The sequence below is a fragment of the Hyla sarda genome, chromosome 9, assembly GCF_029499605.1.
Source record: "Hyla sarda isolate aHylSar1 chromosome 9, aHylSar1.hap1, whole genome shotgun sequence".
Taxonomy (NCBI): domain Eukaryota; kingdom Metazoa; phylum Chordata; class Amphibia; order Anura; family Hylidae; genus Hyla; species Hyla sarda.
The window spans coordinates 142,148,466-142,169,769 of record NC_079197.1 but is presented as its reverse complement, the minus strand read 5'-3'; the positions used below and the strand labels follow the sequence as shown (position 1 = coordinate 142,169,769).

Below are 21,304 nucleotides of genomic sequence, written 5' to 3'. Positions count from 1 at the left end.
CCCTGTGATGAAAGAACAGTGGACCCCCCCCCACATGTGACCTTATTTTGGAAACTACACCCGTCACAGAATTTAATAAGGGGTGCAGTGAGTATTTACACCCCACTGGTATTTGACAGATCTTTGGAACAGTGAGCTGTGCAAATGAAAAATTACATTTTTCATTTTCACGTACCACTGTTCCAAAGATCTGTCAGACATCTGTGGAGCCTAAACGCTCACTGTACCCCTAATTACATTACGTGAGGGGTGTAGTTTCCAATATGGGGTCAAATGTTGGTATTTATTTTTTTTGGCGTTTATATCAGAACCGCTGTAAAATCAGCCACTTCAATGCAAATCACCAATTTAGGCCTCAAATGTACATGGTGCGCTCTCACTCCTGAGCGTTGTTGTGCGCCCGCAGAGCATTTTACACCCACATATGGGGTATTTCTGTACTCAGGAGAAATTGCGTTACAAATTTTGGGGGTCTTTTTTTCCTTTTAACGCTTGTGAAAATAAAAAGTATGGGGCAACACCAGCATGTTAGTGTAATTTTTTTTTTTTTTACACTAACAAGCTGGTGTAGCCCCCAACTTTTCCTTTTCATAAGGTGTAAAAGGAGAAAAAGCCCCCCAAAATTTGTAGTGCAATTTTTCCCGAGAACGGAGATACCCCATATGTGGCCCTAAACTGTTTCCTTGAAATACGCAGGGCTTCGAAGTGAGAGAGCGCCATGCGCATTTGAGGACTAAATTAGGGATTGCATAGGGGTGGACATAGGGGTATTCTGCACCAGTGATTCCCAAACAGGGTGCCTCCAGCTGTTGCTAAACTCCCAGCATGCCTGGACAGTCAGTGGCTGTCCAGAAATGCTGGGAGTTGTTGTTTTGCAACAGCTGTAGGCTCCGTTTTGGAAACACTGCCATACAATACATTTTTAATTTTTATTGGGGGGGACAGTGTAAGGGGGTGTTTATGTAGTGTTTTACTCTTTATTATGTGTTAGTGTAGTGTAGTGTAGTGTTTTTAGGGTACATTCGCACTGGCTTTTACGGTGAGTTTCCCTCTAGGAGTTTGCCGCAGCCCAAACTTGAAGCAAGAAACTTACTGTAAACCTGCCTGTGTGAATGTACTCTGTACGTTCACATGGGGGGGGGGGGGGGGCAAACCTCCAGCTGTTTCAAAACTACAACTCCCAGCATGTACTGACAGACCGTGCATGCTGGGAGTTGTACTTTTGCAACAGCTGGAGGCACACTGGTTGGAGAACCTTCAGTTAGGTTCTGTTATCTAAATCTATTTTCCAACCAGTGTGCCTCCAGCTGTTGCAAAACTTCAACTCCCAGCATGTACTGATCACCAAAGGGCATGCTGGGAGATGTAATTATGCAACAGCTGGAGGTACGCAACTACAAATCCCAGCATGCCGAGACAGCTGTTTGGGAAGGCTGGGATTTGCACTTTTGCAACATCTGGAGGGCTACAGTTTTAGAGAACATTGCAAAGTGATCTCCAAACTGTGACCCTCCAGATGTTGCAAAACTACAAATCCCAGCATGCCTGGAGAAGCAAACAGCTGTTTGGGCATGCTAGGAGTTGTAGTTTTGCAAGATCTGGAGGGATAAAGTTTAGAGACCACTAGATAGTGGTCTCAAACTGTAGCCCTCCAGCTCTTGCAAAACTACACATTCCAGCATGCCCAAACTGCTGTCTGGGCATGCTGGGAGTTGTAGTTTTGCAACATCTGTACCCTCCAGATGTCGCTAGGCAACTCACCGGCTTCCGTAGGATACAGCCGCACGACGTCGCAGCCCGCCGATCTCCGTCACCTGCAGCCTCCGGATCAGTAAGTGGATCTTCGGCGCCAGTCCCTGTCGGGTTTCCCCGTCCTGCCCCACCTATTGTGGGTGGGCAGGACGGCGAAAACGAAAGTAAACCACCCGCGTATAGACCACCAATAGCAGGGATAGGAGGGGTGGCACCCCTGCCACCTCACTCCTATCCTTTCATGGGGATTGTGGGTGTCATGGACACCCGCGATCCCCCTTCTATTTCGGGTCACCGAGTCACCATAGACCCGTAATGACCCAGAATCGCGCAAATCGCAAGTGTGAATTCACTTGCGATTTGCCGCGATCGCCGACATGGAGGGGTCTGATGACCCCCCTGGGCCTTTGCACGGGGTGCCTGCTGATGATTTCAGCAGGCATCCCGGTCCGATCCCCGCCCGGTGCGTGGCGGGGGCCGGAATTCTTCATGACATATGCGTACGTCATGGGTCCTTAAGTGCCAGGGTGTCATGACGTACGCGTACGTCAAGGGTCCTTTAGGTGTTAAGCTATCTTAATTATTAATCTAATATATCAAAAGTTTTTTTTGATGAAAGGTACCCTTTACATAGGCACTGTCAGATTGGAAAAATGTTTATATGTTGTATATCTAGACAAAACATAAACCTTTCTAATATACTTCATAATAATTTTTTTTCCTTTTTATAGAAATCATAGCTTATAAAAACACCACTAGGGGGTCCCCATACCATTCAGAACATAATCCTGTCTGGCTGCAGCATCATCTTTGTCCCAGCTGAAGCACAGGCTGGGACAAAGTCCAGGAAGTGAGGACAGGACTAGCACTCGTCTGTGCTCACTCCTGTCCTGTCTATTATACTGCAGCATGAAAACAGAGAGGGCTACACAGCAGCCTGCAGTGATTGGATGAGGAGACCCAGCACAACACAGCAGACTCAGGGAGGAAGAGGAGTCAAGTAGAGTGAGGACATGCCCCCTTCAAAGCACATAATGACCAACCAAGTGAGCAACATATAGAAGGTATTTATGAGAGAAATATAGGGGCTAGATACATACAAATTGTATGTACATGATCAGGATTAGATGCTGAATAGCATATAATGTTTATGTGTGGGATATGACAGGTACTCTTTAAATGTAAGCAAACTTTTGTGATCTGTCAGGTATGCTGAAATTACAGGTGTGTCAGACTATTAGAATTTTCTTGTAGATGATCTTTTTATACTCACAGTCCCCCACGTGCTGCTCATGATACTGAAGTTGTTATATATACTGCCAGTGATGGCTTTCAGTCTCTTGTCCTCATAGTCAAAGCGATTGCCATAGATTATGGAGCAAATGACATTAGATACGGTATTAGCCAAGAATTTTGTAGGATTCACTGGAGAACCTGAGCAGGAAAGATTACAAACAGAAGGTTAAACAGCTTTAGCTGTCCAGGCATACTGGGAGGTCTAGTTTTGCAACAGCTGTAAACACTCTGAACAAAAAAGTGTAGAATAAAACATTACAAATTTTCATGTAGCCTTACCCATTGTTTTCTTAAACTCTTTGATGAGGAACTGCGCCTCCTCCAGGATTCTCTCTTCTATAGTCCTTTTCCCCATGCCAAAGTTTCTCAGTGTCTGCAAAGCAAAGCGTCGGCGTATCTTCCAGCTATCACCATTGGTAAATCCTAAGTCTATGGTGACAAAAGACCATAATGAAACAGAAAATTACATTTACGTGATCTAAGTTGATATAAGGTGCTCAACCCCAAGTGCAGTTGTGCACCTAAGTTGGAGTGGAGGACCTGCACCTATGGATCACAATGTGGTTTCACAACTGTGGTTAATGTATACAATGACATTAGCTAACCCTCAAAACGGATGAGATCATCCACAACACCACCTAGCCTTACCCTCATTATTATTTCACTCTGTGCACTGAGGACAAGCAGGGCTCTGTACAATAGGACAAGCAGGGCTCCGTACACTGAGGACAAGCAGGGCTCCGTACACTGAGGACAAGCAGGGCTCTGTACACTGACGACAAGCAGGGCTCTGTACACTGAGGACAAGCAGGGCTCTGTACACTAAGGACAAGCAGGGCTCTGTACACTGTGGACAAGCCGAGCTTTGTACACTGAGGACAAGCAGGGCTCTGTACACTGAGGACAAGCAGGGCTCTGTACACTGAGGACAAGCAGGGCTCTGGACACTGAGGACAAGAAGGGCTCTGGACACTGAGGACAAGAAGGGCTCTGGACACTGAGGACAAGCAGGGCTCTGTACACTGAGGACAAGCAGGGCTCTGTACACTGAGGACAAGCAGGACTCTGTACACTGAGGACAAGTAGGGCTCTGTACACTGAGAAAAAGCAGGGCTTTGTACATTGAGGACAAGCAGGCCCCTATACATTGAGGACAAGCAGGGCTCTGTAAAGTGAGAACAAGGAGGGCTCTGTATACTGGGGACAAGCAGGGCTCTGTACACTGAGGACAAGCAGTACTCTGTACATTGAGGACAAGCAGGGCTCTTTACACCGAGGACAAGCATGGCTCTGTATACTGGGGACAAGCAGGGCTCTGTACACTGAGGACAAGCAGGGCTCAGTGTACTGGGAAAAAGCAGGGCTCTGTGCACTGGGGACAAGCAGGGAACTGTGCACAGGGGACAAGCAGGGTTCTGTACACTGACTACAAGCAGGGTTCTGTACACTGACTACAAGCAGGGCTCTGTACACTGAGGACAAGCAGGGCTCTGTACACTGAGGACAAGCAGGGCTCTGTACACTGAGGACAAGCAGGGCTCTGTGTACTGGGGACAAGCAGGGCTCTGTGCACTTAGGACAAGCAGGGAACTGTGAACATGGGACAAGCAGGTTACTGTACACTGACTACACGCAGGGCTCTGTACACTGAGGACAAGCAGGGCTCTGTACACTGAGGACAAGCAGGGCTCTGTACACTGAGGACAAGCAAGGCTTTGTACACTGAGGACAAGCAGGGCTCTGTGTACTGGGGACAAGTAGGGCTCTGTGCACCGAGCACAAGCAGGGCTCTGTGCACCGAGAACAACCAGGGCTCTGTGTACTGAGGACAAGCAGGGCTCTGTGCACTGAGGACAAGCAGGGCTCTGTGCACTGAGGATAAGCAGGGCTCTGTACACTGAGGACAAGCAGGGCTCTCTACCCTGAGGACAAGCAGGGCTCTGTACACTGAGGACAAGCAGGGCTCTGTACACTGAGGACAAGCAGGGCTCTGTACACTGAGGACAAGCAGGGCTCTGTGTACTGGGGACAAGTAGGGCTCTGTGTACCTAGCACAAGCAGGGCTCTGTGCACTGAGGACAACCAGGGCTCTGTGTACTGAGGACAAGCAGGGCTCTGTGCACTGAGGATAAGCAGGGCTCTGTACACTGAGGACAAGCAGGGCTCTCTACCCTGAGGACAAACAGGGCTCTCTACCCTGAGGACAAACAGGGCTCTCTACCCTGAGGACAAGCAGGGCTCTCTACACTGAGGACAAGCAGGGCTCTGCACTGAGGACAAGCAGGGCTCTGTGCACTGAGGACAAGCAGGGCTCTGTGCACGGAGGACAAGCAGGGCTCTGTGCACGGAGGACAAGCAGGGCTCTGTACACTGAGACCAAGCAGGGCTCTGTACACCGGGGACAAGCAGGGCTCTGTACACCGGGACAAGCAGGGCTCTGTACTCTGAGGACAAGCAGGGAACTGTACACTGAGGACAAGCAGGGTTCTGTACACTGAGGACAAGCAGGGCTCTGTACTCTGAGGACAAGCAGGTCTCTGTACACTGAGGATAAGCATGGCTCTGTACACTGTGGCTCTATGACACACTCCCGGCTCACACAGCAGGCTGATTGATAAGCCAGGAACTTGCACAGAGCCCTGCTTGTCCCACCCACACTTCCTGTATTTTGTCGCAGCCGAGACACATAGGCAAAAGCTGCAGGGACTAGACAGCATTTTTTCACCACAAAATATAGACATTTTTTGACCAATGTAAAAACGATGCATGTAATGATGGAAAAATCTAGAAAGATATAGATATATATATATATATATATATATATATATATATATTTATATATATTTATACAGTATGCAGTGTAGAAAACACAGATACCTAGGCCTATACCATACACTGCTACTGGACAAGAGTGAATAAAAATCTGACTCTTCTTTTTCTAATCCTAAACAACCCCTTTTGTAAGTGCAGAGCAGAAAGTGAAGGTAAGTGATCCACAAGAAATGTAGTCATTGAGAATCATCATAATCTTACCATGGTCTCCTATGAAGTTCAAGAAAACAGGGTAGTCTCCTCTATCACCAAACGCTTCACTTTGGTCAATCAAGGCCTCCTTCATTGCTTTATATCCACATATGACGACCCCTGGTTTAGGGCCCAAGTACAGGGTATACACTGGCCCATATTTATCTTTTAGCTGTGAAAAAATAGTAAACAGAACTTCACTTACTGAAGAGCATGGGATCCTTAGCACTTCTGGACACCAGTATATGTAAAATACTAAATCTTTATTTATGTCTTCATTAAAAACATAGTAAGGGTACAAAAATGGGTAAAAACAGACCAACGCGTTTCCGCAAACAAAAGCCTTTTTTAAGGTCCTCTCTAGGAAAAAATATTCAGCCGAATAAATATACACAATATCACAAAACCCTCACTAGCACATCACTTCCTGATCGTAATCTTGCGGTAACCCTTTACTTGCTGACCCATGATAAATGGATTGATATCTGTGAGTATACGTTGCTCATAGTAACCCTGAATGGGGATTGTACCTGTCAGCACAACCCCTATGCATCAATATAATCCTTTATTCAGGACAATTCCTAGGCCAGAGGAAATGAACAAAAAACTGTGGATCAATAAAACAGCATTACATCAGATCTGAAATTCATTCCCTCTGGAGCTCGGGTCGCCATTTTCATGATCCAGTAAATCTCTCTTGTGTTATTTATGGACTTTGTCACCTCCTCTGGGTGACTTTGTAACATGTTCAATTGGTGTAACCTTCATAAGCTACCTCCATGCTCTTTTTCTAAAGTGCTTGGACACACTGGACAGTGCGCGTGTCACGATGCCGGCTGGCAGGTAGTGGATCCTCTGTGCCAGAGAGGGATTGGCGTGGACCGTGCTAGAGGATCGGTTCTAAGTCACTACTGGTTTTCACCAGAGCCCGCCGCAAAGCGGGATGGTCTTGCTGCGGCGGTAGTGACCAGGTCGTATCCCCTAGCAACGGCTCAACCTCTCTGGCTGCTGAAGATAGGCGCGGTACAAGGGAGTAGACAGAAGCAAGGTCGGACGTAGCAGAAGGTCGGGGCAGGCAGCAAGGATCGTAGTCAGGGGCAACGGCAGGAGGTCTGGAACACAGGCTAGGAACACACAAGGAAACGCTTTCACTGGCACTAAGGCAACAAGATCCGGCGAGGGAGTGAAGGGGAAGTGAGGTGATATAGGGAAGTGCACAGGTGTAAACACTAATTGGAACCACTGCGCCAATCAGCGGCGCAGTGGCCCTTTAAATCGCAAAGACCCGGCGCGCGCGCGCCCTAGGGAGCGGGGCCGCGCGCGCCGGGACAGAACTGACGGAGAGCGAGTCAGGTACGGGAGCCGGGGTGCGCATCGCGAACGGGCGCTACCCGCATCGCGAATCGCATCCCGGCCAGAGGCGGTATCGCAGCGCCCCGGGTCCGTGGAACCGACCGGAGCGCTGCAGTGAGAGGAGTGTAGCGAGCGCTCCGGGGAGGAGCGGGGACCCGGAGCGCTCGGCGTAACAGTACCCCCCCCCTTGGGTCTCCCCCTCTTCTTGGAGCCTGAGAACCTGAGGACCAGACTTTTGTCCAGGATATTGTCCTCAGGTTCCCAGGACCTCTCTTCTGGACCACAACCCTCCCAATCCACTAAAAAGAAGGTTTTCCCTCTAACCTTTTTCGATGCTAAAATTTCTCTGACGGAGAAGATGTCCGAGGAGCCGGAGACAGGAGTGGGGGGAACAGATTTGGGAGAGAAACGGTTAATGATAAGTGGTTTAAGAAGAGAAACATGAAAGGCATTAGGAATACGAAGAGAAGGAGGAAGAAGAAGTTTGTAAGAGACAGGATTAATCTGGCGCAAAATCTTGAAAGGACCAAGATAGCGTGGTCCCAACTTATAGCTAGGGACACGGAAGCGGACATATTTGGCGGAGAGCCATACCTTGTCTCCAGGGGAAAAGATGGGAGGAGCTCTTCTTTTCTTATCCGCGAATCTCTTCATGCGTGAAGAAGCCTGTAAGAGAGAATTTTGGGTCTCTCTCCATATGATGGAAAGATCACGAGAAATTTCATCCACAGCGGGCAGACCAGAGGGCAAGGGGGTAGGGAGGGGGGGAAGAGGGTGACGGCCGTACACCACAAAAAACGGGGATTTGGAGGAAGATTCAGAGATTCTGAAATTATACGAGAATTCGGCCCAAGGTAGAAGATCTGCCCAGTCATCCTGGCGGGAGGAAACAAAATGTCGTAAATAGTCACCCAAGATCTGGTTAATTCTTTCTACTTGTCCATTGGATTGAGGATGGTATGCAGAAGAAAAATTTAATTTAATCTTGAGTTGTTTACAGAGAGCCCTCCAGAATTTAGACACAAATTGGACGCCTCTATCCGAGACGATCTGCGTAGGCAACCCGTGAAGACGAAAAATGTGTACAAAAAATTGTTTAGCCAACTGAGGCGCTGAAGGAAGACCAGGAAGAGGGATGAAATGTGCCATTTTGGAGAATCGATCAACGACCACCCAAATAACAGTGTTGCCATGGGATGGGGGTAAGTCAGTAATAAAATCCATACCAATCAGAGACCAAGGTTGTTCGGGAACAGGCAGAGGAAGAAGAAAACCAGCGGGCTTCTGGCGAGGAGTCTTATCCCGGGCACAGATAGTGCAGGCTCGCACAAAGTCCACCACATCAGTCTCTAGAGTCGGCCACCAATAGAAGCGAGAGATGAGTTGCACAGATTTCTTGATGCCCGCATGACCTGCGAGATGGGAGGAGTGACCCCATTTGAGGATTCCGAGGCGTTGGCGTGGAGAAACAAAGGTCTTTCCTGGAGGAGTTTGCCTGATGGAGGCTGGAGAAGTGGAAATCAGGCAGTCAGGAGGAATGATGTGTTGAGGAGAGAGTTCAATTTCAGAAGCATCTGAGGAACGAGAGAGAGCATCGGCCCTAATGTTCTTGTCAGCAGGCCGAAAGTGAATTTCAAAATTAAATCGGGCAAAGAACAGAGACCACCTGGCCTGACGAGGATTCAGCCGCTGGGCAGACTCGAGGTATGAGAGGTTCTTGTGATCGGTGTAAATAATAACTGGAAATCTTGATCCCTCCAGCAGATGCCTCCATTCCTCAAGTGCTAATTTAATGGCTAGAAGCTCTCGATCCCCGATGGAGTAGTTCCTCTCCGCCGGAGAGAAGGTCCTAGAAAAAAACCCACAAGTAACAGTATGCCCGGAAGAGTTTTTTTGTAGAAGGACAGCTCCAGCTCCCACTGAGGAGGCATCAACCTCCAATAGGAAGGGTTTAGATGGGTCAGGTCTGGAGAGCACGGGAGCCGAAGAGAAGGCAGACTTGAGTCGTTTAAAGGCGTCTTCCGCTTGAGGAGGCCAAGACTTGGGATCGGCATTTTTTTTGGTTAAAGCCACAATAGGAGCCACAATGGTAGAAAAATGTGGAATAAATTGCCTGTAATAATTGGCGAACCCCAAAAAGCGTTGGATGGCACGGAGTCCGGAGGGGCGTGGCCAATCTAAGACGGCAGAGAGTTTATCTGGATCCATTTGTAGTCCCTGGCCAGAGACCAAGTATCCTAGAAAAGGAAGAGATTGGCATTCAAACAGACATTTCTCAATTTTAGCATAGAGTTGATTGTCACGAAGTCTCTGAAGAACCATACGGACATGCTGGCGGTGTTCTTCTAGATTGGCCGAAAAAATTAGGATATCATCAAGATATACAACAACACAGGAGTATAACAGATCACGAAAAATTTCATTAACAAAGTCTTGGAAGACAGCAGGGGCGTTGCACAGGCCAAAGGGCATGACCAGATACTCAAAGTGTCCATCTCTGGTGTTAAATGCTGTTTTCCACTCATCCCCCTCTCTGATGCGGATGAGGTTATAGGCGCCTCTTAAGTCCAATTTAGTAAAGATGTGGGCACCTTGGAGGCGATCAAAGAGTTCAGAGATGAGGGGTAAGGGGTAGCGGTTCTTAACCGTGATTTTATTAAGTCCGCGGTAGTCAATGCAAGGACGTAGAGAGCCATCTTTTTTGGACACAAAGAAAAATCCGGCTCCGGCAGGAGAGGAGGATTTACGGATAAAGCCCTTTTTTAGATTCTCCTGGACGTATTCAGACATGGCAAGAGTCTCTGGGACAGAGAGAGGATAAATTCTGCCCCGGGGTGGAGTAGTGCCCGGGAGGAGGTCGATAGGACAATCATAAGGCCTGTGAGGAGGTAGAGTCTCCGCTTGTTTTTTGCAGAAAACATCCGCGAAGTCCATATAGGCCTTAGGGAGACCGGTTACTGGAGGAAGCACAGAGTTACGGCAAGGGTTACTGGGAACCGGTTTTAGACAGTCCTTGGAACAAGAGGGCCCCCAACTCTTGATCTCCCCAGTGGACCAATCCAGGGTTGGGGAATGAAGTTGAAGCCAGGGAAGTCCAAGGAGAATCTCCGAGGTGCAATTGGGGAGGACCAAAAGTTCAATCCTCTCGTGATGAGATCCGATGCTCATTAGAAGGGGCTCCGTGCGGAAACGTATGGAACAGTCCAATCTTTCATTGTTTATACAATTGATGTAAAGGGGTCTGGTGAGACTGGTCACTGGGATGTTGAACCTGTTGACGAGAGAGGCCAAAATAAAATTTCCTGCAGATCCAGAGTCCAAGAAGGCCACAGAAGAGAAGGAGGAGGCAGAGGCAGACATCCGCACAGGCACAGTAAGACGTGGAGAAGCAGAGTGGACATCAAGGATTGTCTCACCTTTGTGCGGAGTCAGGGTACGTCTTTCCAGGCGGGGAGGGCGGATAGGACAATCCCTCAGGAAGTGTTCGGTACTAGCACAGTACAGGCAGAGGTTCTCCATGCGGCGTCGTGTCCTCTCTTGAGATGTCAGGCGAGACCGGTCGACCTGCATAGCCTCCACGGCGGGAGGCACAGGAACAGATTGCAGGGAACCAGAGGAGAGAGGAGCCGAGGAGAAGAAACGCCTCGTGCGAACAGAGTCCATATCTTGGCGGAGCTCCTGACGCCTTTCGGAAAAACGCATGTCAATGCGAGTGGCTAGGTGAATAAGTTCATGAAGATTAGCAGGCATTTCTCGTGCGGCCAGAACATCTTTAATGTTGCTGGATAGGCCTTTTTTAAAGGTCGCGCAGAGGGCCTCATTGTTCCAGGATAATTCAGAAGCAAGAGTACGGAATTGTACGGCATACTCGCCAACGGAAGAATTACCCTGGACCAGGTTCAACAGGGCAGTCTCAGCAGAAGAGGCTCGGGCAGGTTCCTCAAAGACACTTCGAATTTCCGAGAAGAAGGAGTGTACAGAGGCAGTGACGGGGTCATTGCGGTCCCAGAGCGGTGTGGCCCAAGCCAAGGCTTTTCCAGACAGCAGGCTGACTACGAAAGCCACCTTAGACCTTTCAGTGGGGAACTGGTCCGACATCATCTCCAAGTGTAATGAACATTGGGAAAGGAAGCCACGGCAAAACTTAGAGTCCCCATCAAATTTATCCGGCAAGGATAGTCGTAGTCCAGAAGCGGCCACTCGCTGCGGAGGAGGTACAGGAGCTGGCGGAGGAGATGGTTGCTGGAGCTGTGGTAGTAACTGTTGTAGCATAACAGTCAGTTGAGACAGCTGTTGGCCTTGTTGCGCAATCTGTTGTGACTGCTGGGCGACCACCGTGGTGAGGTCAGCGACAACTGGCAGAGGAACTTCAGCGGGATCCATGGCCGGATCTACTGTCACGATGCCGGCTGGCAGGTAGTGGATCCTCTGTGCCAGAGAGGGATTGGCGTGGACCGTGCTAGAGGATCGGTTCTAAGTCACTACTGGTTTTCACCAGAGCCCGCCGCAAAGCGGGATGGTCTTGCTGCGGCGGTAGTGACCAGGTCGTATCCCCTAGCAACGGCTCAACCTCTCTGGCTGCTGAAGATAGGCGCGGTACAAGGGAGTAGACAGAAGCAAGGTCGGACGTAGCAGAAGGTCGGGGCAGGCAGCAAGGATCGTAGTCAGGGGCAACGGCAGGAGGTCTGGAACACAGGCTAGGAACACACAAGGAAACGCTTTCACTGGCACTAAGGCAACAAGATCCGGCGAGGGAGTGAAGGGGAAGTGAGGTGATATAGGGAAGTGCACAGGTGTAAACACTAATTGGAACCACTGCGCCAATCAGCGGCGCAGTGGCCCTTTAAATCGCAAAGACCCGGCGCGCGCGCGCCCTAGGGAGCGGGGCCGCGCGCGCCGGGACAGAACTGACGGAGAGCGAGTCAGGTACGGGAGCCGGGGTGCGCATCGCGAACGGGCGCTACCCGCATCGCGAATCGCATCCCGGCCAGAGGCGGTATCGCAGCGCCCCGGGTCCGTGGAACCGACCGGAGCGCTGCAGTGAGAGGAGTGTAGCGAGCGCTCCGGGGAGGAGCGGGGACCCGGAGCGCTCGGCGTAACAGCGCGTGTGTGAATGCTGCCCACTGACCGTGCACCCGCAATATGTTCAGAGATTCTACATTTTAACTTGTTGGTCATAGACCCAACATATTGTTTCCTTCATTCCGTACACGAAATGCAGTAAACCACATGGTCCGTTTCACATGATATATATGTTTTGTTGGGATACGTGCAGTTATTTGTATCTGAGGTAACATGTCCTGACTTTATCATATGCCGGCATAGTGGACAACGAGATCCACCACATGGGAAGCTGACAATATGTTTTAACCAATTGTTGCCCTGCTTGGTATTTGATGGATCTCTCACAAAAAAAATAACTAGGTGAAATGTTATTACCGATAGTGGTATTTCTGTTAGCAAAGCAACGCCGTCCAGATTTTAGTATTTCGCACAACTGTGAATCTTGTTTCAAAATGTATAAATTGTATAAACTGATTAGAAAAAACTGTAGAAAATACCACTGTTTTTTTTTTTGCCGGACCCCCTAAATGTGTATGTGAAAGTGAGCATCTGGTCTTGCCCCCCCAGATATAGATATTCTTATCTGGGTTTAGATCTGGCAATGCCCTCTGCTCTAGAAAGAGTGCTATGATGATAGCCCCTATTTAGGAGTCTTTCTTTAATAATGGCACATTCCTGATCAAACAAAAAATCATTAGAACAAGCACATTGTGCTCGGATAAATCCCCCCACAGGGAGATTCTGAATGGTGCGACGCTTGTGACTACTATAAGCATGTAATAAGGAATTACCAGAGATGGGTTTTTGTTTCTAGCTACATATTTTTCATATCAACAAAACAATTAATGTCCAAAAAAAACATGTCATGTTTTCTATAACTCAAAGTGAACTGTACATTATCATGATTGTTGTTGAGATAGTGCTCAAATTGAGTTATGACCTGTTTTTCCAAGGGCCCCCGCCCCACCACCAGTATGTCGTCTATATAGCGACCATACCAGGGGATGTGGCGGAGGAAAGGGTTGTCAGGAGTGTGGATGGATCTTTCCTCCCACCAGGTCATGTATAGGTTTGCCAATGAGGGTCATGTATAGGTTTGCCAATGAGCGAGAATTTGGCCCCCATTGGACAACCACATACCTGTAGGAGGAAAGATCCATCAAATGAAGAAAAGTTGTGTGTCAAAAGGAAACCAGTTACATCCAAAATGAATTGCTGCAAGAGGTGAATAATTACTGTAACGCTTTAAATGGTGTTCCAATGCAAAAATTGCCCTATCATGTGGTATTACACTGTACAGCAAAGTTACGTCACAGGACACTCAGGCTAAATCATCATCCCACCCAAGGTCCTTTTAATGCTGTTAAAAGATCCTTGGTGTCGCTGATGTAGCCTGGTGTCCTGACAACCAGTGGTTGGAGGAGACTATCCAACCAAGTGGAAAGAAGTTCACATGCTGAGCCGATCCCCGACACTACCGGGTGTAATGGAGGGGGGAAAAGGCCTTTATGTGTCTTAGGCAGACAATGAAAGGTAGGACATATGGGTTTAGAAACATAAAAAAATCTTTCCTCTTACTATCCCAAATGGATGATGGTTTATGTTTAGGCATTTTGGATAGAAAGATGAAAGATTTTTATATGTTTCTAAACCTATATGTTCTATCTGCGATAGTTTCCTCAACGCTGTTGGTGTGGGGTCAGCCTCTAGAATTTTGTAGGTGTTAGTGTCCCTCAGCATTTTTCAATCCTCTTGTCTGTACAGTTCTTTGTCCAATATCACCACTGAGCCGCCTTTATCTGACATTCTAATAATAACATCTTTAAATTGTTCTAAATCCTTCATGGCCTTTTTATCGCTCAGGGTGGTATTGGAACAGGGTGGAGATGTGGTGTTGCTGGTGCGTTCTAACTCCAATAGTTCTGCCTCAATCCTATGCTGAAAGTTATCCATACAAGGGACCCTTGGATTCACTGGATAAAAAAACTCATTAGTAATTTTTGTTCTATCTTTAGTGGACAAAATATTCCCTGCGTGTGAGATATCATATTTTAAATCATTTAACTCCAGAACTGCCACCTGATCCCTAAGAGTCAAATGGAGTGGGACTTTTGTACTACCCAGTTCATTTAAACCAGGAGCATTGATATCAGGCTTGGTCTGGGCACTTGTTTGCTCTATCTCCAAAAAATGTTTCTTATCCGTAAGAGAGCGAATTAACCGGTTAATGTCCCATAAAGTCTGATAGATGTCAAAATTCTTGCTGGGAACAAAGTTCAAACCACGTGACAGGACAGTCTCTTTAGAAATAATCTTAGCAGACATATTCAGGACAGTGAACTGATTGCAATCAGTTACTTGTTTCTGGCATTGCGGGTGTAGTATCTCTCCCGATCTGTGTTTCCTCCTTTGGAAGTGCTCGCCCAGTATCTGGTTCTTTTCCTTTCTTGTTCATTGTTTTTTTTCGTATTCTGTTCTACCTGTTTCTGGACCCCCCCCCCCCCCCCCCATTTTTTTGTAAGTTACACTGTTATGTGGCATGTGGAAAATCCAATGTGGAATCAGAATCCGAAAACTCATGGGATGAATCTTGTGCCTCGCCCTCTGAAGAGGAAAAGGTAATGTGCATATCAGTGCGTTTTCCGTGTAACTTTTTTAAAATGGATTTTGGCTTTTTATGTTGTGTCTTCCACGTATATACTTTATTGTTTGCATAGTCATCAGGGTCGCGTACAAATGTCTTTTGTTTCATTTGGGTTATGTATTCCTTAAACTTATTGAAACTAAAAAGAGAAGGAAGAGCGCTCCATAGCGTAATACTGCCGGACACAGGTGCAAACAGCCAATATAGGTTTGACCCTTACTGAAAGCGGTTGTGTGGACTCACACACAACAATGGTCAGCGTGATGTGAGCAATAAGCCCGGTCTGCAGCCTTCCCAGCCACTATTGGTGACTATAGGACTGGAATATGTGCGGTGAAATGCGTTGCATTATTTGAAAATAAATTCTTCTTTTACCTACCTGACCGGTCTATTCCTGGTCAGCGCCGCTGATTCCCATCAACCCTGGAAGTTCGTCCCTTGGTATTGTCCAACTTATTGAGGTTTGATTTCATTTTGCCATTCATGATACTGAACTCTTCTGTCACATGATATTGTCTCATGCAATAGATAGGAGTGATACTTGCTGTGATCTGTCCTCAACTGCAGGTACTACTGCTCCCAACATGGAGCACACTCCATGCTGGGAGCTGTAGTACCTGCATAAATGGACAGATCGCAGCGAGTGTAACTTCTGACACCCGATGCAATCATCCTGTATAATGTATAGATGCAGGCGGCCGGCCGCTCTTCTCTGGTCCCACTGTAGTATGAGTATATGCCGTATATACTTTTTAGTGCCCTGCCTGCCCACATAAATTTATCCCTGTTTAAAAATTAATTAAAATTGTGTTATAATAAAGATAAATTTAGTTAAATACAAATTTTCCCATTACTATTGTCTCATTTTTAATATTTTTTTAATGGTATCCTACGAAATTTGATTAAAAAAGGAATCTATATCACTTTTTTGGATCGCTCGGCAGAAGACAAATATGAAAAAAGCAGAAGACAAATATGAAAATATAATTGTATAAAAGAATCTGGTTCTATCCAGTCTCTACAGGTGGATCCACAATAAGAGATAAAGGAGGAGGTTACCATTCTCAAGCTAGATTCTGTGTGTGAGGAGTGTAAGAAATAATGATAAATGCTGAGAGAAATATTGACTATTGATAATAGATTGTGTTTATTAATAAAATGTATATACCTGCTCACCTGGAGATGGATACATCTTATTAATAAACACATCTATTATTAATAGTCAATATTTCTCTCAGCATTTATCATTATTTCTTACACTCCTCACACACAGAAACGGTAACCTCCTTTATATCTTCATTTTTATTGAGGTTGTATTGGGTACACAACCTTTAACCTGTACTCGTTTGAATCTGTATTTATATCTGTTCCCCTTATTTATTCACCTCGGATCCACAATAAGGTCTTTAAAGGGGTACTCCGGTGAAAAACTTTTTTTTTTTAAATCAACTGGGGCCAGAAAGTTAAACAGATTTGTAAATTACTTCTATTAAAAAAATCTTAATCCTTCCTGTACTTAATCCTTCCTGTATTAGCTGCTGAATACTACAGTGGAAATTATTTTCCGTTTGAAACACAGAGCTGTCTGCTGACATCATGAGCACAGTGCTCTCTGCTGACATCTCTGTCCATTTTTAGGAACTGTCCAGAGTAAAAGGAAATCCCCATTGTAAACATATGCTGTTCTGGACAGTTCATAAAATGGACAGAGATGTCAGCAGAGAGCACTGTACTCGTGATGTCAGCAGAGAGCTCTGTGTTTCAAACGGAAAATAATTTCCACTGTAGTATTCAGCAGCTAATAAGTATAAGAAGGATTAATATTTTTTAATAGAAGTAATTTACAAATCTGTTTAACTTTCTGGCACCAGTTGATAAAAAAAAAAAAAAAAAAAAGTTTTTCACCGGAGTACCCCGTTAACCCCTTAACCCCTTAAGGACACAGCCCATTTTCACCTCTAGGACGCAGCCCTTTTTTGCACATCTGACCACTGTCACTTTAAACATTAATAACTCTGGAATGCTTTTACTTATCAATCTGATTACGAGATTGTTTTTTCGTGACATATTTTACTTTAACATAGTGGTAAATTTTTGTGGTAACTTGCATCCTTTCTTGGTGAAAAATCCCCAAATTTGATGAAAAAATTGAAAATTTTGCATTTTTCTAACTTTGAAGCTCTCTGCTTGTAAGGAAAATGGATATTCCAATTATTATTTTTTTGGATTCACATATACAATATGTCTACTTTATATTTTCATCATAAAATTGATGTGTTTTTACTATTGGAAGACATCAGAGGGCTTCAAAGTTCAGCAGCAATTTTACAATTTTTCACAAAATTTTCAAACTCGCTATTTTTCATGGACCAGTTCAGGTTTGAAGTGGATTTGAAGGGTCTTCATATTAGAAATACCCCATAAATGACCCCATTATAAAAACTGCACCCCCCAAAGTATTCAAAATGACATTCAGTAAGTGTTTTAACCCTTTAGGTGTTTCACAGGAAAAGCAGCAAAGTGAAGGAGAAAATTCAAAATCTTCATTTTTTACACTTGCATGTTCTTGTAGACCCAATTTTTTAATTTTTACAAGGGGTAAAAGGATAAAATTTATACTTGAATTTGTAGCCCAATTTCTCTCGAGTAAGCACATACCTCATATGTCTATGTAAATTGTTCGGCGGGTGCAGTAGAGGACTCAGAAGCGAAGGAGCGACAAGGGGATTTTGGAGAGTACGTTTTTCTGAAATGGTTTTTGGGGGGCATGTTGCATTTAAGAAGCCCCTATGGTGCCAAAACAGCAAAAAAAAAAAAAAAAACACATGGCATACCATTTTGGAAACTAGACCCCTTGAGGAACGTAACAAGGAATTAAGTGAGCCTTAGTACCCCACAGGTGTTTCGTGACTTTTGCATATGTAAAAAAAAAAAAATGTTTTTCACTAAAATGTGTTTCCCCCCCAAATTTCACATTTTTGCAAGGGTTAATAGCAGAAAATACCCCCCAAAATGTGTAACCCCATCTCTTCTGAGTATGGAGGTACCCCATAGGTTGACCTGAATTGCACTACGGGCGAACTACAATGCTCAGAAGAGAAGGAGTCATATTTGGCTTTTTGGAAGCAAATTTTGCTTGGTTTAGCAAAAAATTTACATTTTAAAAAAAGGTAATAGCAGAAAATACCCCCCAAAATTTGAAGCACAATTTCTCCCGATTCAGAGAACACCCAATATGGGGATGAAAAGTGCTCTGCTGGCGCACTACAGGTCTCAGAAGAGAAGGAGTCACATTTGGCTTTTTGGAAGCAAATTTGCTCTGGGTGCATGCCTCATTTAGGAAGCCCCTATGGTGCGAGGACAGAAAAAAAAAACCCACATGGCATACCATTTTGGAAACTAGACCCCTTGGGGAACGTAACAAGGGGTAAAGTGAACCTTAATACCCCACAGGTGTTTCACGACTTTTGCATATGTAAAAAAAAAAAAAAAAAAATTTCACACTAAAATGCTTGTTTTCCCCCAAATTTTACATTTTTACAAGGGATATAGCATAAAATACCCCCCAAAATTTGTAACCCCATCTCTTCTGAGTATGGAAATACCCCATAAGTGGATGTGAAGTACACTGGGGGCGAACTACAATGCTCAGAAAAGAAGGAGCATCATTGAGCTTTTGGAGAGAGAATTTGGCCATGTGCATTTCCAAAGCCCCCCGTGGTGCCAGAACAGTGGACCCCCCCCCCACATGTGAACCCATTTTTAAAACTACACCCCTCACGGAAGGTAATAAGGGGTGCAGGGAGCATTTACACCCCACTGGCATTTGACGGATCTTTGGAACAGTGGGCAGTGCAAATTAAAAATTTTATTTTTCATTTTCACAGACCCCTGTTTCAAAGATCTGTCAGACACCTGTGGGGTGTAAATGCTCACTGTACCCCTTATTAAATTCCGTGAGGGGTGTAGTTTCCAAAATGGGGTCACATGTGGGTATTAGTTGTTTTGCACTTATGTCAGAACCGCTGTAAAATCAGCCACCCCTGTGCAAATCACCATTTTAGACCTCAAATTTACATGGTGCACTCTCCCTTCTGAGCCTTGTTGTGCGTCCCCAGAACACTTTGCGCCCACATATGGGGTATCTCCGTACTCAGGAGAAATTGCGTTACAAATTTTGGAGGCTTTTTTTTTTTTACCGCTTGTGAAATTTTAAAGTATGGGGCAACACCAGTATGTTAGTGTACAAAAATGTTTTTTTTTACACTAACATGCTGGTGTAGACCCCAACTTTACCTTTTCATAAGGGGTAAAAGGAGAAAAAGGCCACCAAAATTTGTTAGGCAATTTCTCCCGAGTACGGCGATACCCCATATGTGGCTCTAAACTGTTGCCGTGAAATACGACAGGGTTCCAAAGTGAGAGCGCCATGCGCATTTGAGGCCTAAATTAGGGATTTGCATAGGGGTGGACGTAGGGGTATTCTAAGCCAGTGATTCCCAAACAGGGTGCCTCCAGCTGTTGCTAAACTCCCAGCATGCTTGGACAGTCAATGGCTGTCCGGAAATGCTGGGAGTTTTTGTTTTGCAACAGCTGGAGGCTCCGTTTTGGAAACACTGCTGTAGGATACGTTTTTCATTTTTATTGGGGGGGGGGGGAAGGGGGGGTGGTAGGGGGGGGCAGTGTACGTGTGTATATGTAGTGTTTTACTCTTATTTTATGTTAGTGTAGTGTAGTGTTTTTAGGTTACATTCACACTGACGGCGGATTACACTGAGTCTCCCGCTAGGAGTTTGAGCTGCGGCTGCAGCTCAAACTTGAAGCAGGGAACTCACTGTAATCCGCCGCCAGTGTGAATGTAACCTGTACATTCACATGGGAGGGGGGGGGGGCAAAACTACAACTTTCAGCATGCACTGACAGAACGTGCATGCTGGGAGTTGTAGTTTTGCAACAGCTGGAGGCACACTGGTTGGAAAATACTGAGTTAGGTAATAGAACCTATTACCTAACTCGGTATTTCCCAACCAGTGTGCCTCCAGCTGTTGCAGAACTACAACTCTCAGCATGTACTGATTGCCAAAGGGAATGCTGGGAGATGTAGTTATGTAACAGCTGGAGGCACGCAAGTACAACTCCCAGCATGCCGAGACAGCCATTTGCTGTTCCTGAATGCTGGGAGTTGTAGTTTTGCAAGATTTAGAGGGGTTCAGGCTGGAGATCACTGACAGTGGTCTCTAAACTGTGGCCCTCCAGATGTTGCAAAACTACAAATCTCAGCATGCTAAGACAGCAAAATGCTGTCTGGGCATGCTGGGAGTTGTAATTTTGTAACATCTGGAGGGCTACAGTTTAGAGACCACTGTCAGTGATCTCTAGCCTGAACCCCTCTAAATCTTGCAAAACTACAACTCCCAGCATGCCAACACAGCAAACAGCTGTCAAGGCATGGTGGGAGTTGTAGTTTTGCAACATCTGGAGGGCCACAGTTTAGAGACCAATCTCCAAACTGTCGCCCTGCAGATGTTGCTAGGCAACAGACTCCCGGACACGTGGCGCCATACTCACCTCCACCGCCGCCATGATCACAGCCGCCGCCGTCATCTGGAGCTTCGCCGCCGATGGGTGGGCATAGCGGGGGGGAACCGAACTTTAACCCCCCCGCCCCCAGTCTGCTATTGGTCGGTCGCTCCGCCGATCAATAGCAGGGATAGGAGGGGTGGCAACCCTGCCACCTCACTCCTATCTCTTCAAGGGGGATCGAGGGTGTCTTGGACACCCTCGATCCCCTTATTTTATCGCGGCGCCGCCGTTGGTGGGCAGGGGAGAGCACTCCCCCTGCAAACACCATAGATGCCGTGATCAGAACTGATCACGGCATCTATAGGGTTAATGCTGCCGGGACCGATGCGATCGCGGCCCCGGTAGCTGCGGTGGGACTCCGGCTGTGATTGACAGCTGAGTCCCACCCGCGATCTCCTGCGCTGCCTGCGGCAGAGCAGGAGATCGCTTGGACGTATGCATACGTCCATTTGCGCGAACGTGTAGTTCGCCTGGACGTATGCATACGTCCAATAGCGGGAAGGGGTTACACAGTAACCCCGCGTCATATCACGGCGGGCCCGGCGTCATAGTGTAGCCGGGACCCGCCTCTAATAGCGCGCTCAAAGC

General features: G+C 46.5%; 1 protein-coding gene across 2 annotated transcripts in view; it reads right to left on the bottom strand.

Moving 5' to 3' along the window:
• LOC130290757 (cytochrome P450 2F3-like) overlaps nucleotides 1-21,304 on the bottom strand; it is a 92,770-nt gene that overhangs the window by 44,751 nt on the left and 26,715 nt on the right. For both annotated transcript variants that reach the window (XM_056538815.1, XM_056538816.1), the window contains 3 exons: nucleotides 6,082-6,244; nucleotides 3,328-3,477; nucleotides 3,026-3,186 (listed from right to left, as the gene is read on the bottom strand). In XM_056538815.1, the coding sequence (XP_056394790.1) occupies nucleotides 3,026-3,186; nucleotides 3,328-3,477; nucleotides 6,082-6,244 (474 nt within the window). The remainder of the gene's footprint in view (nucleotides 1-3,025; nucleotides 3,187-3,327; nucleotides 3,478-6,081; nucleotides 6,245-21,304) is intronic.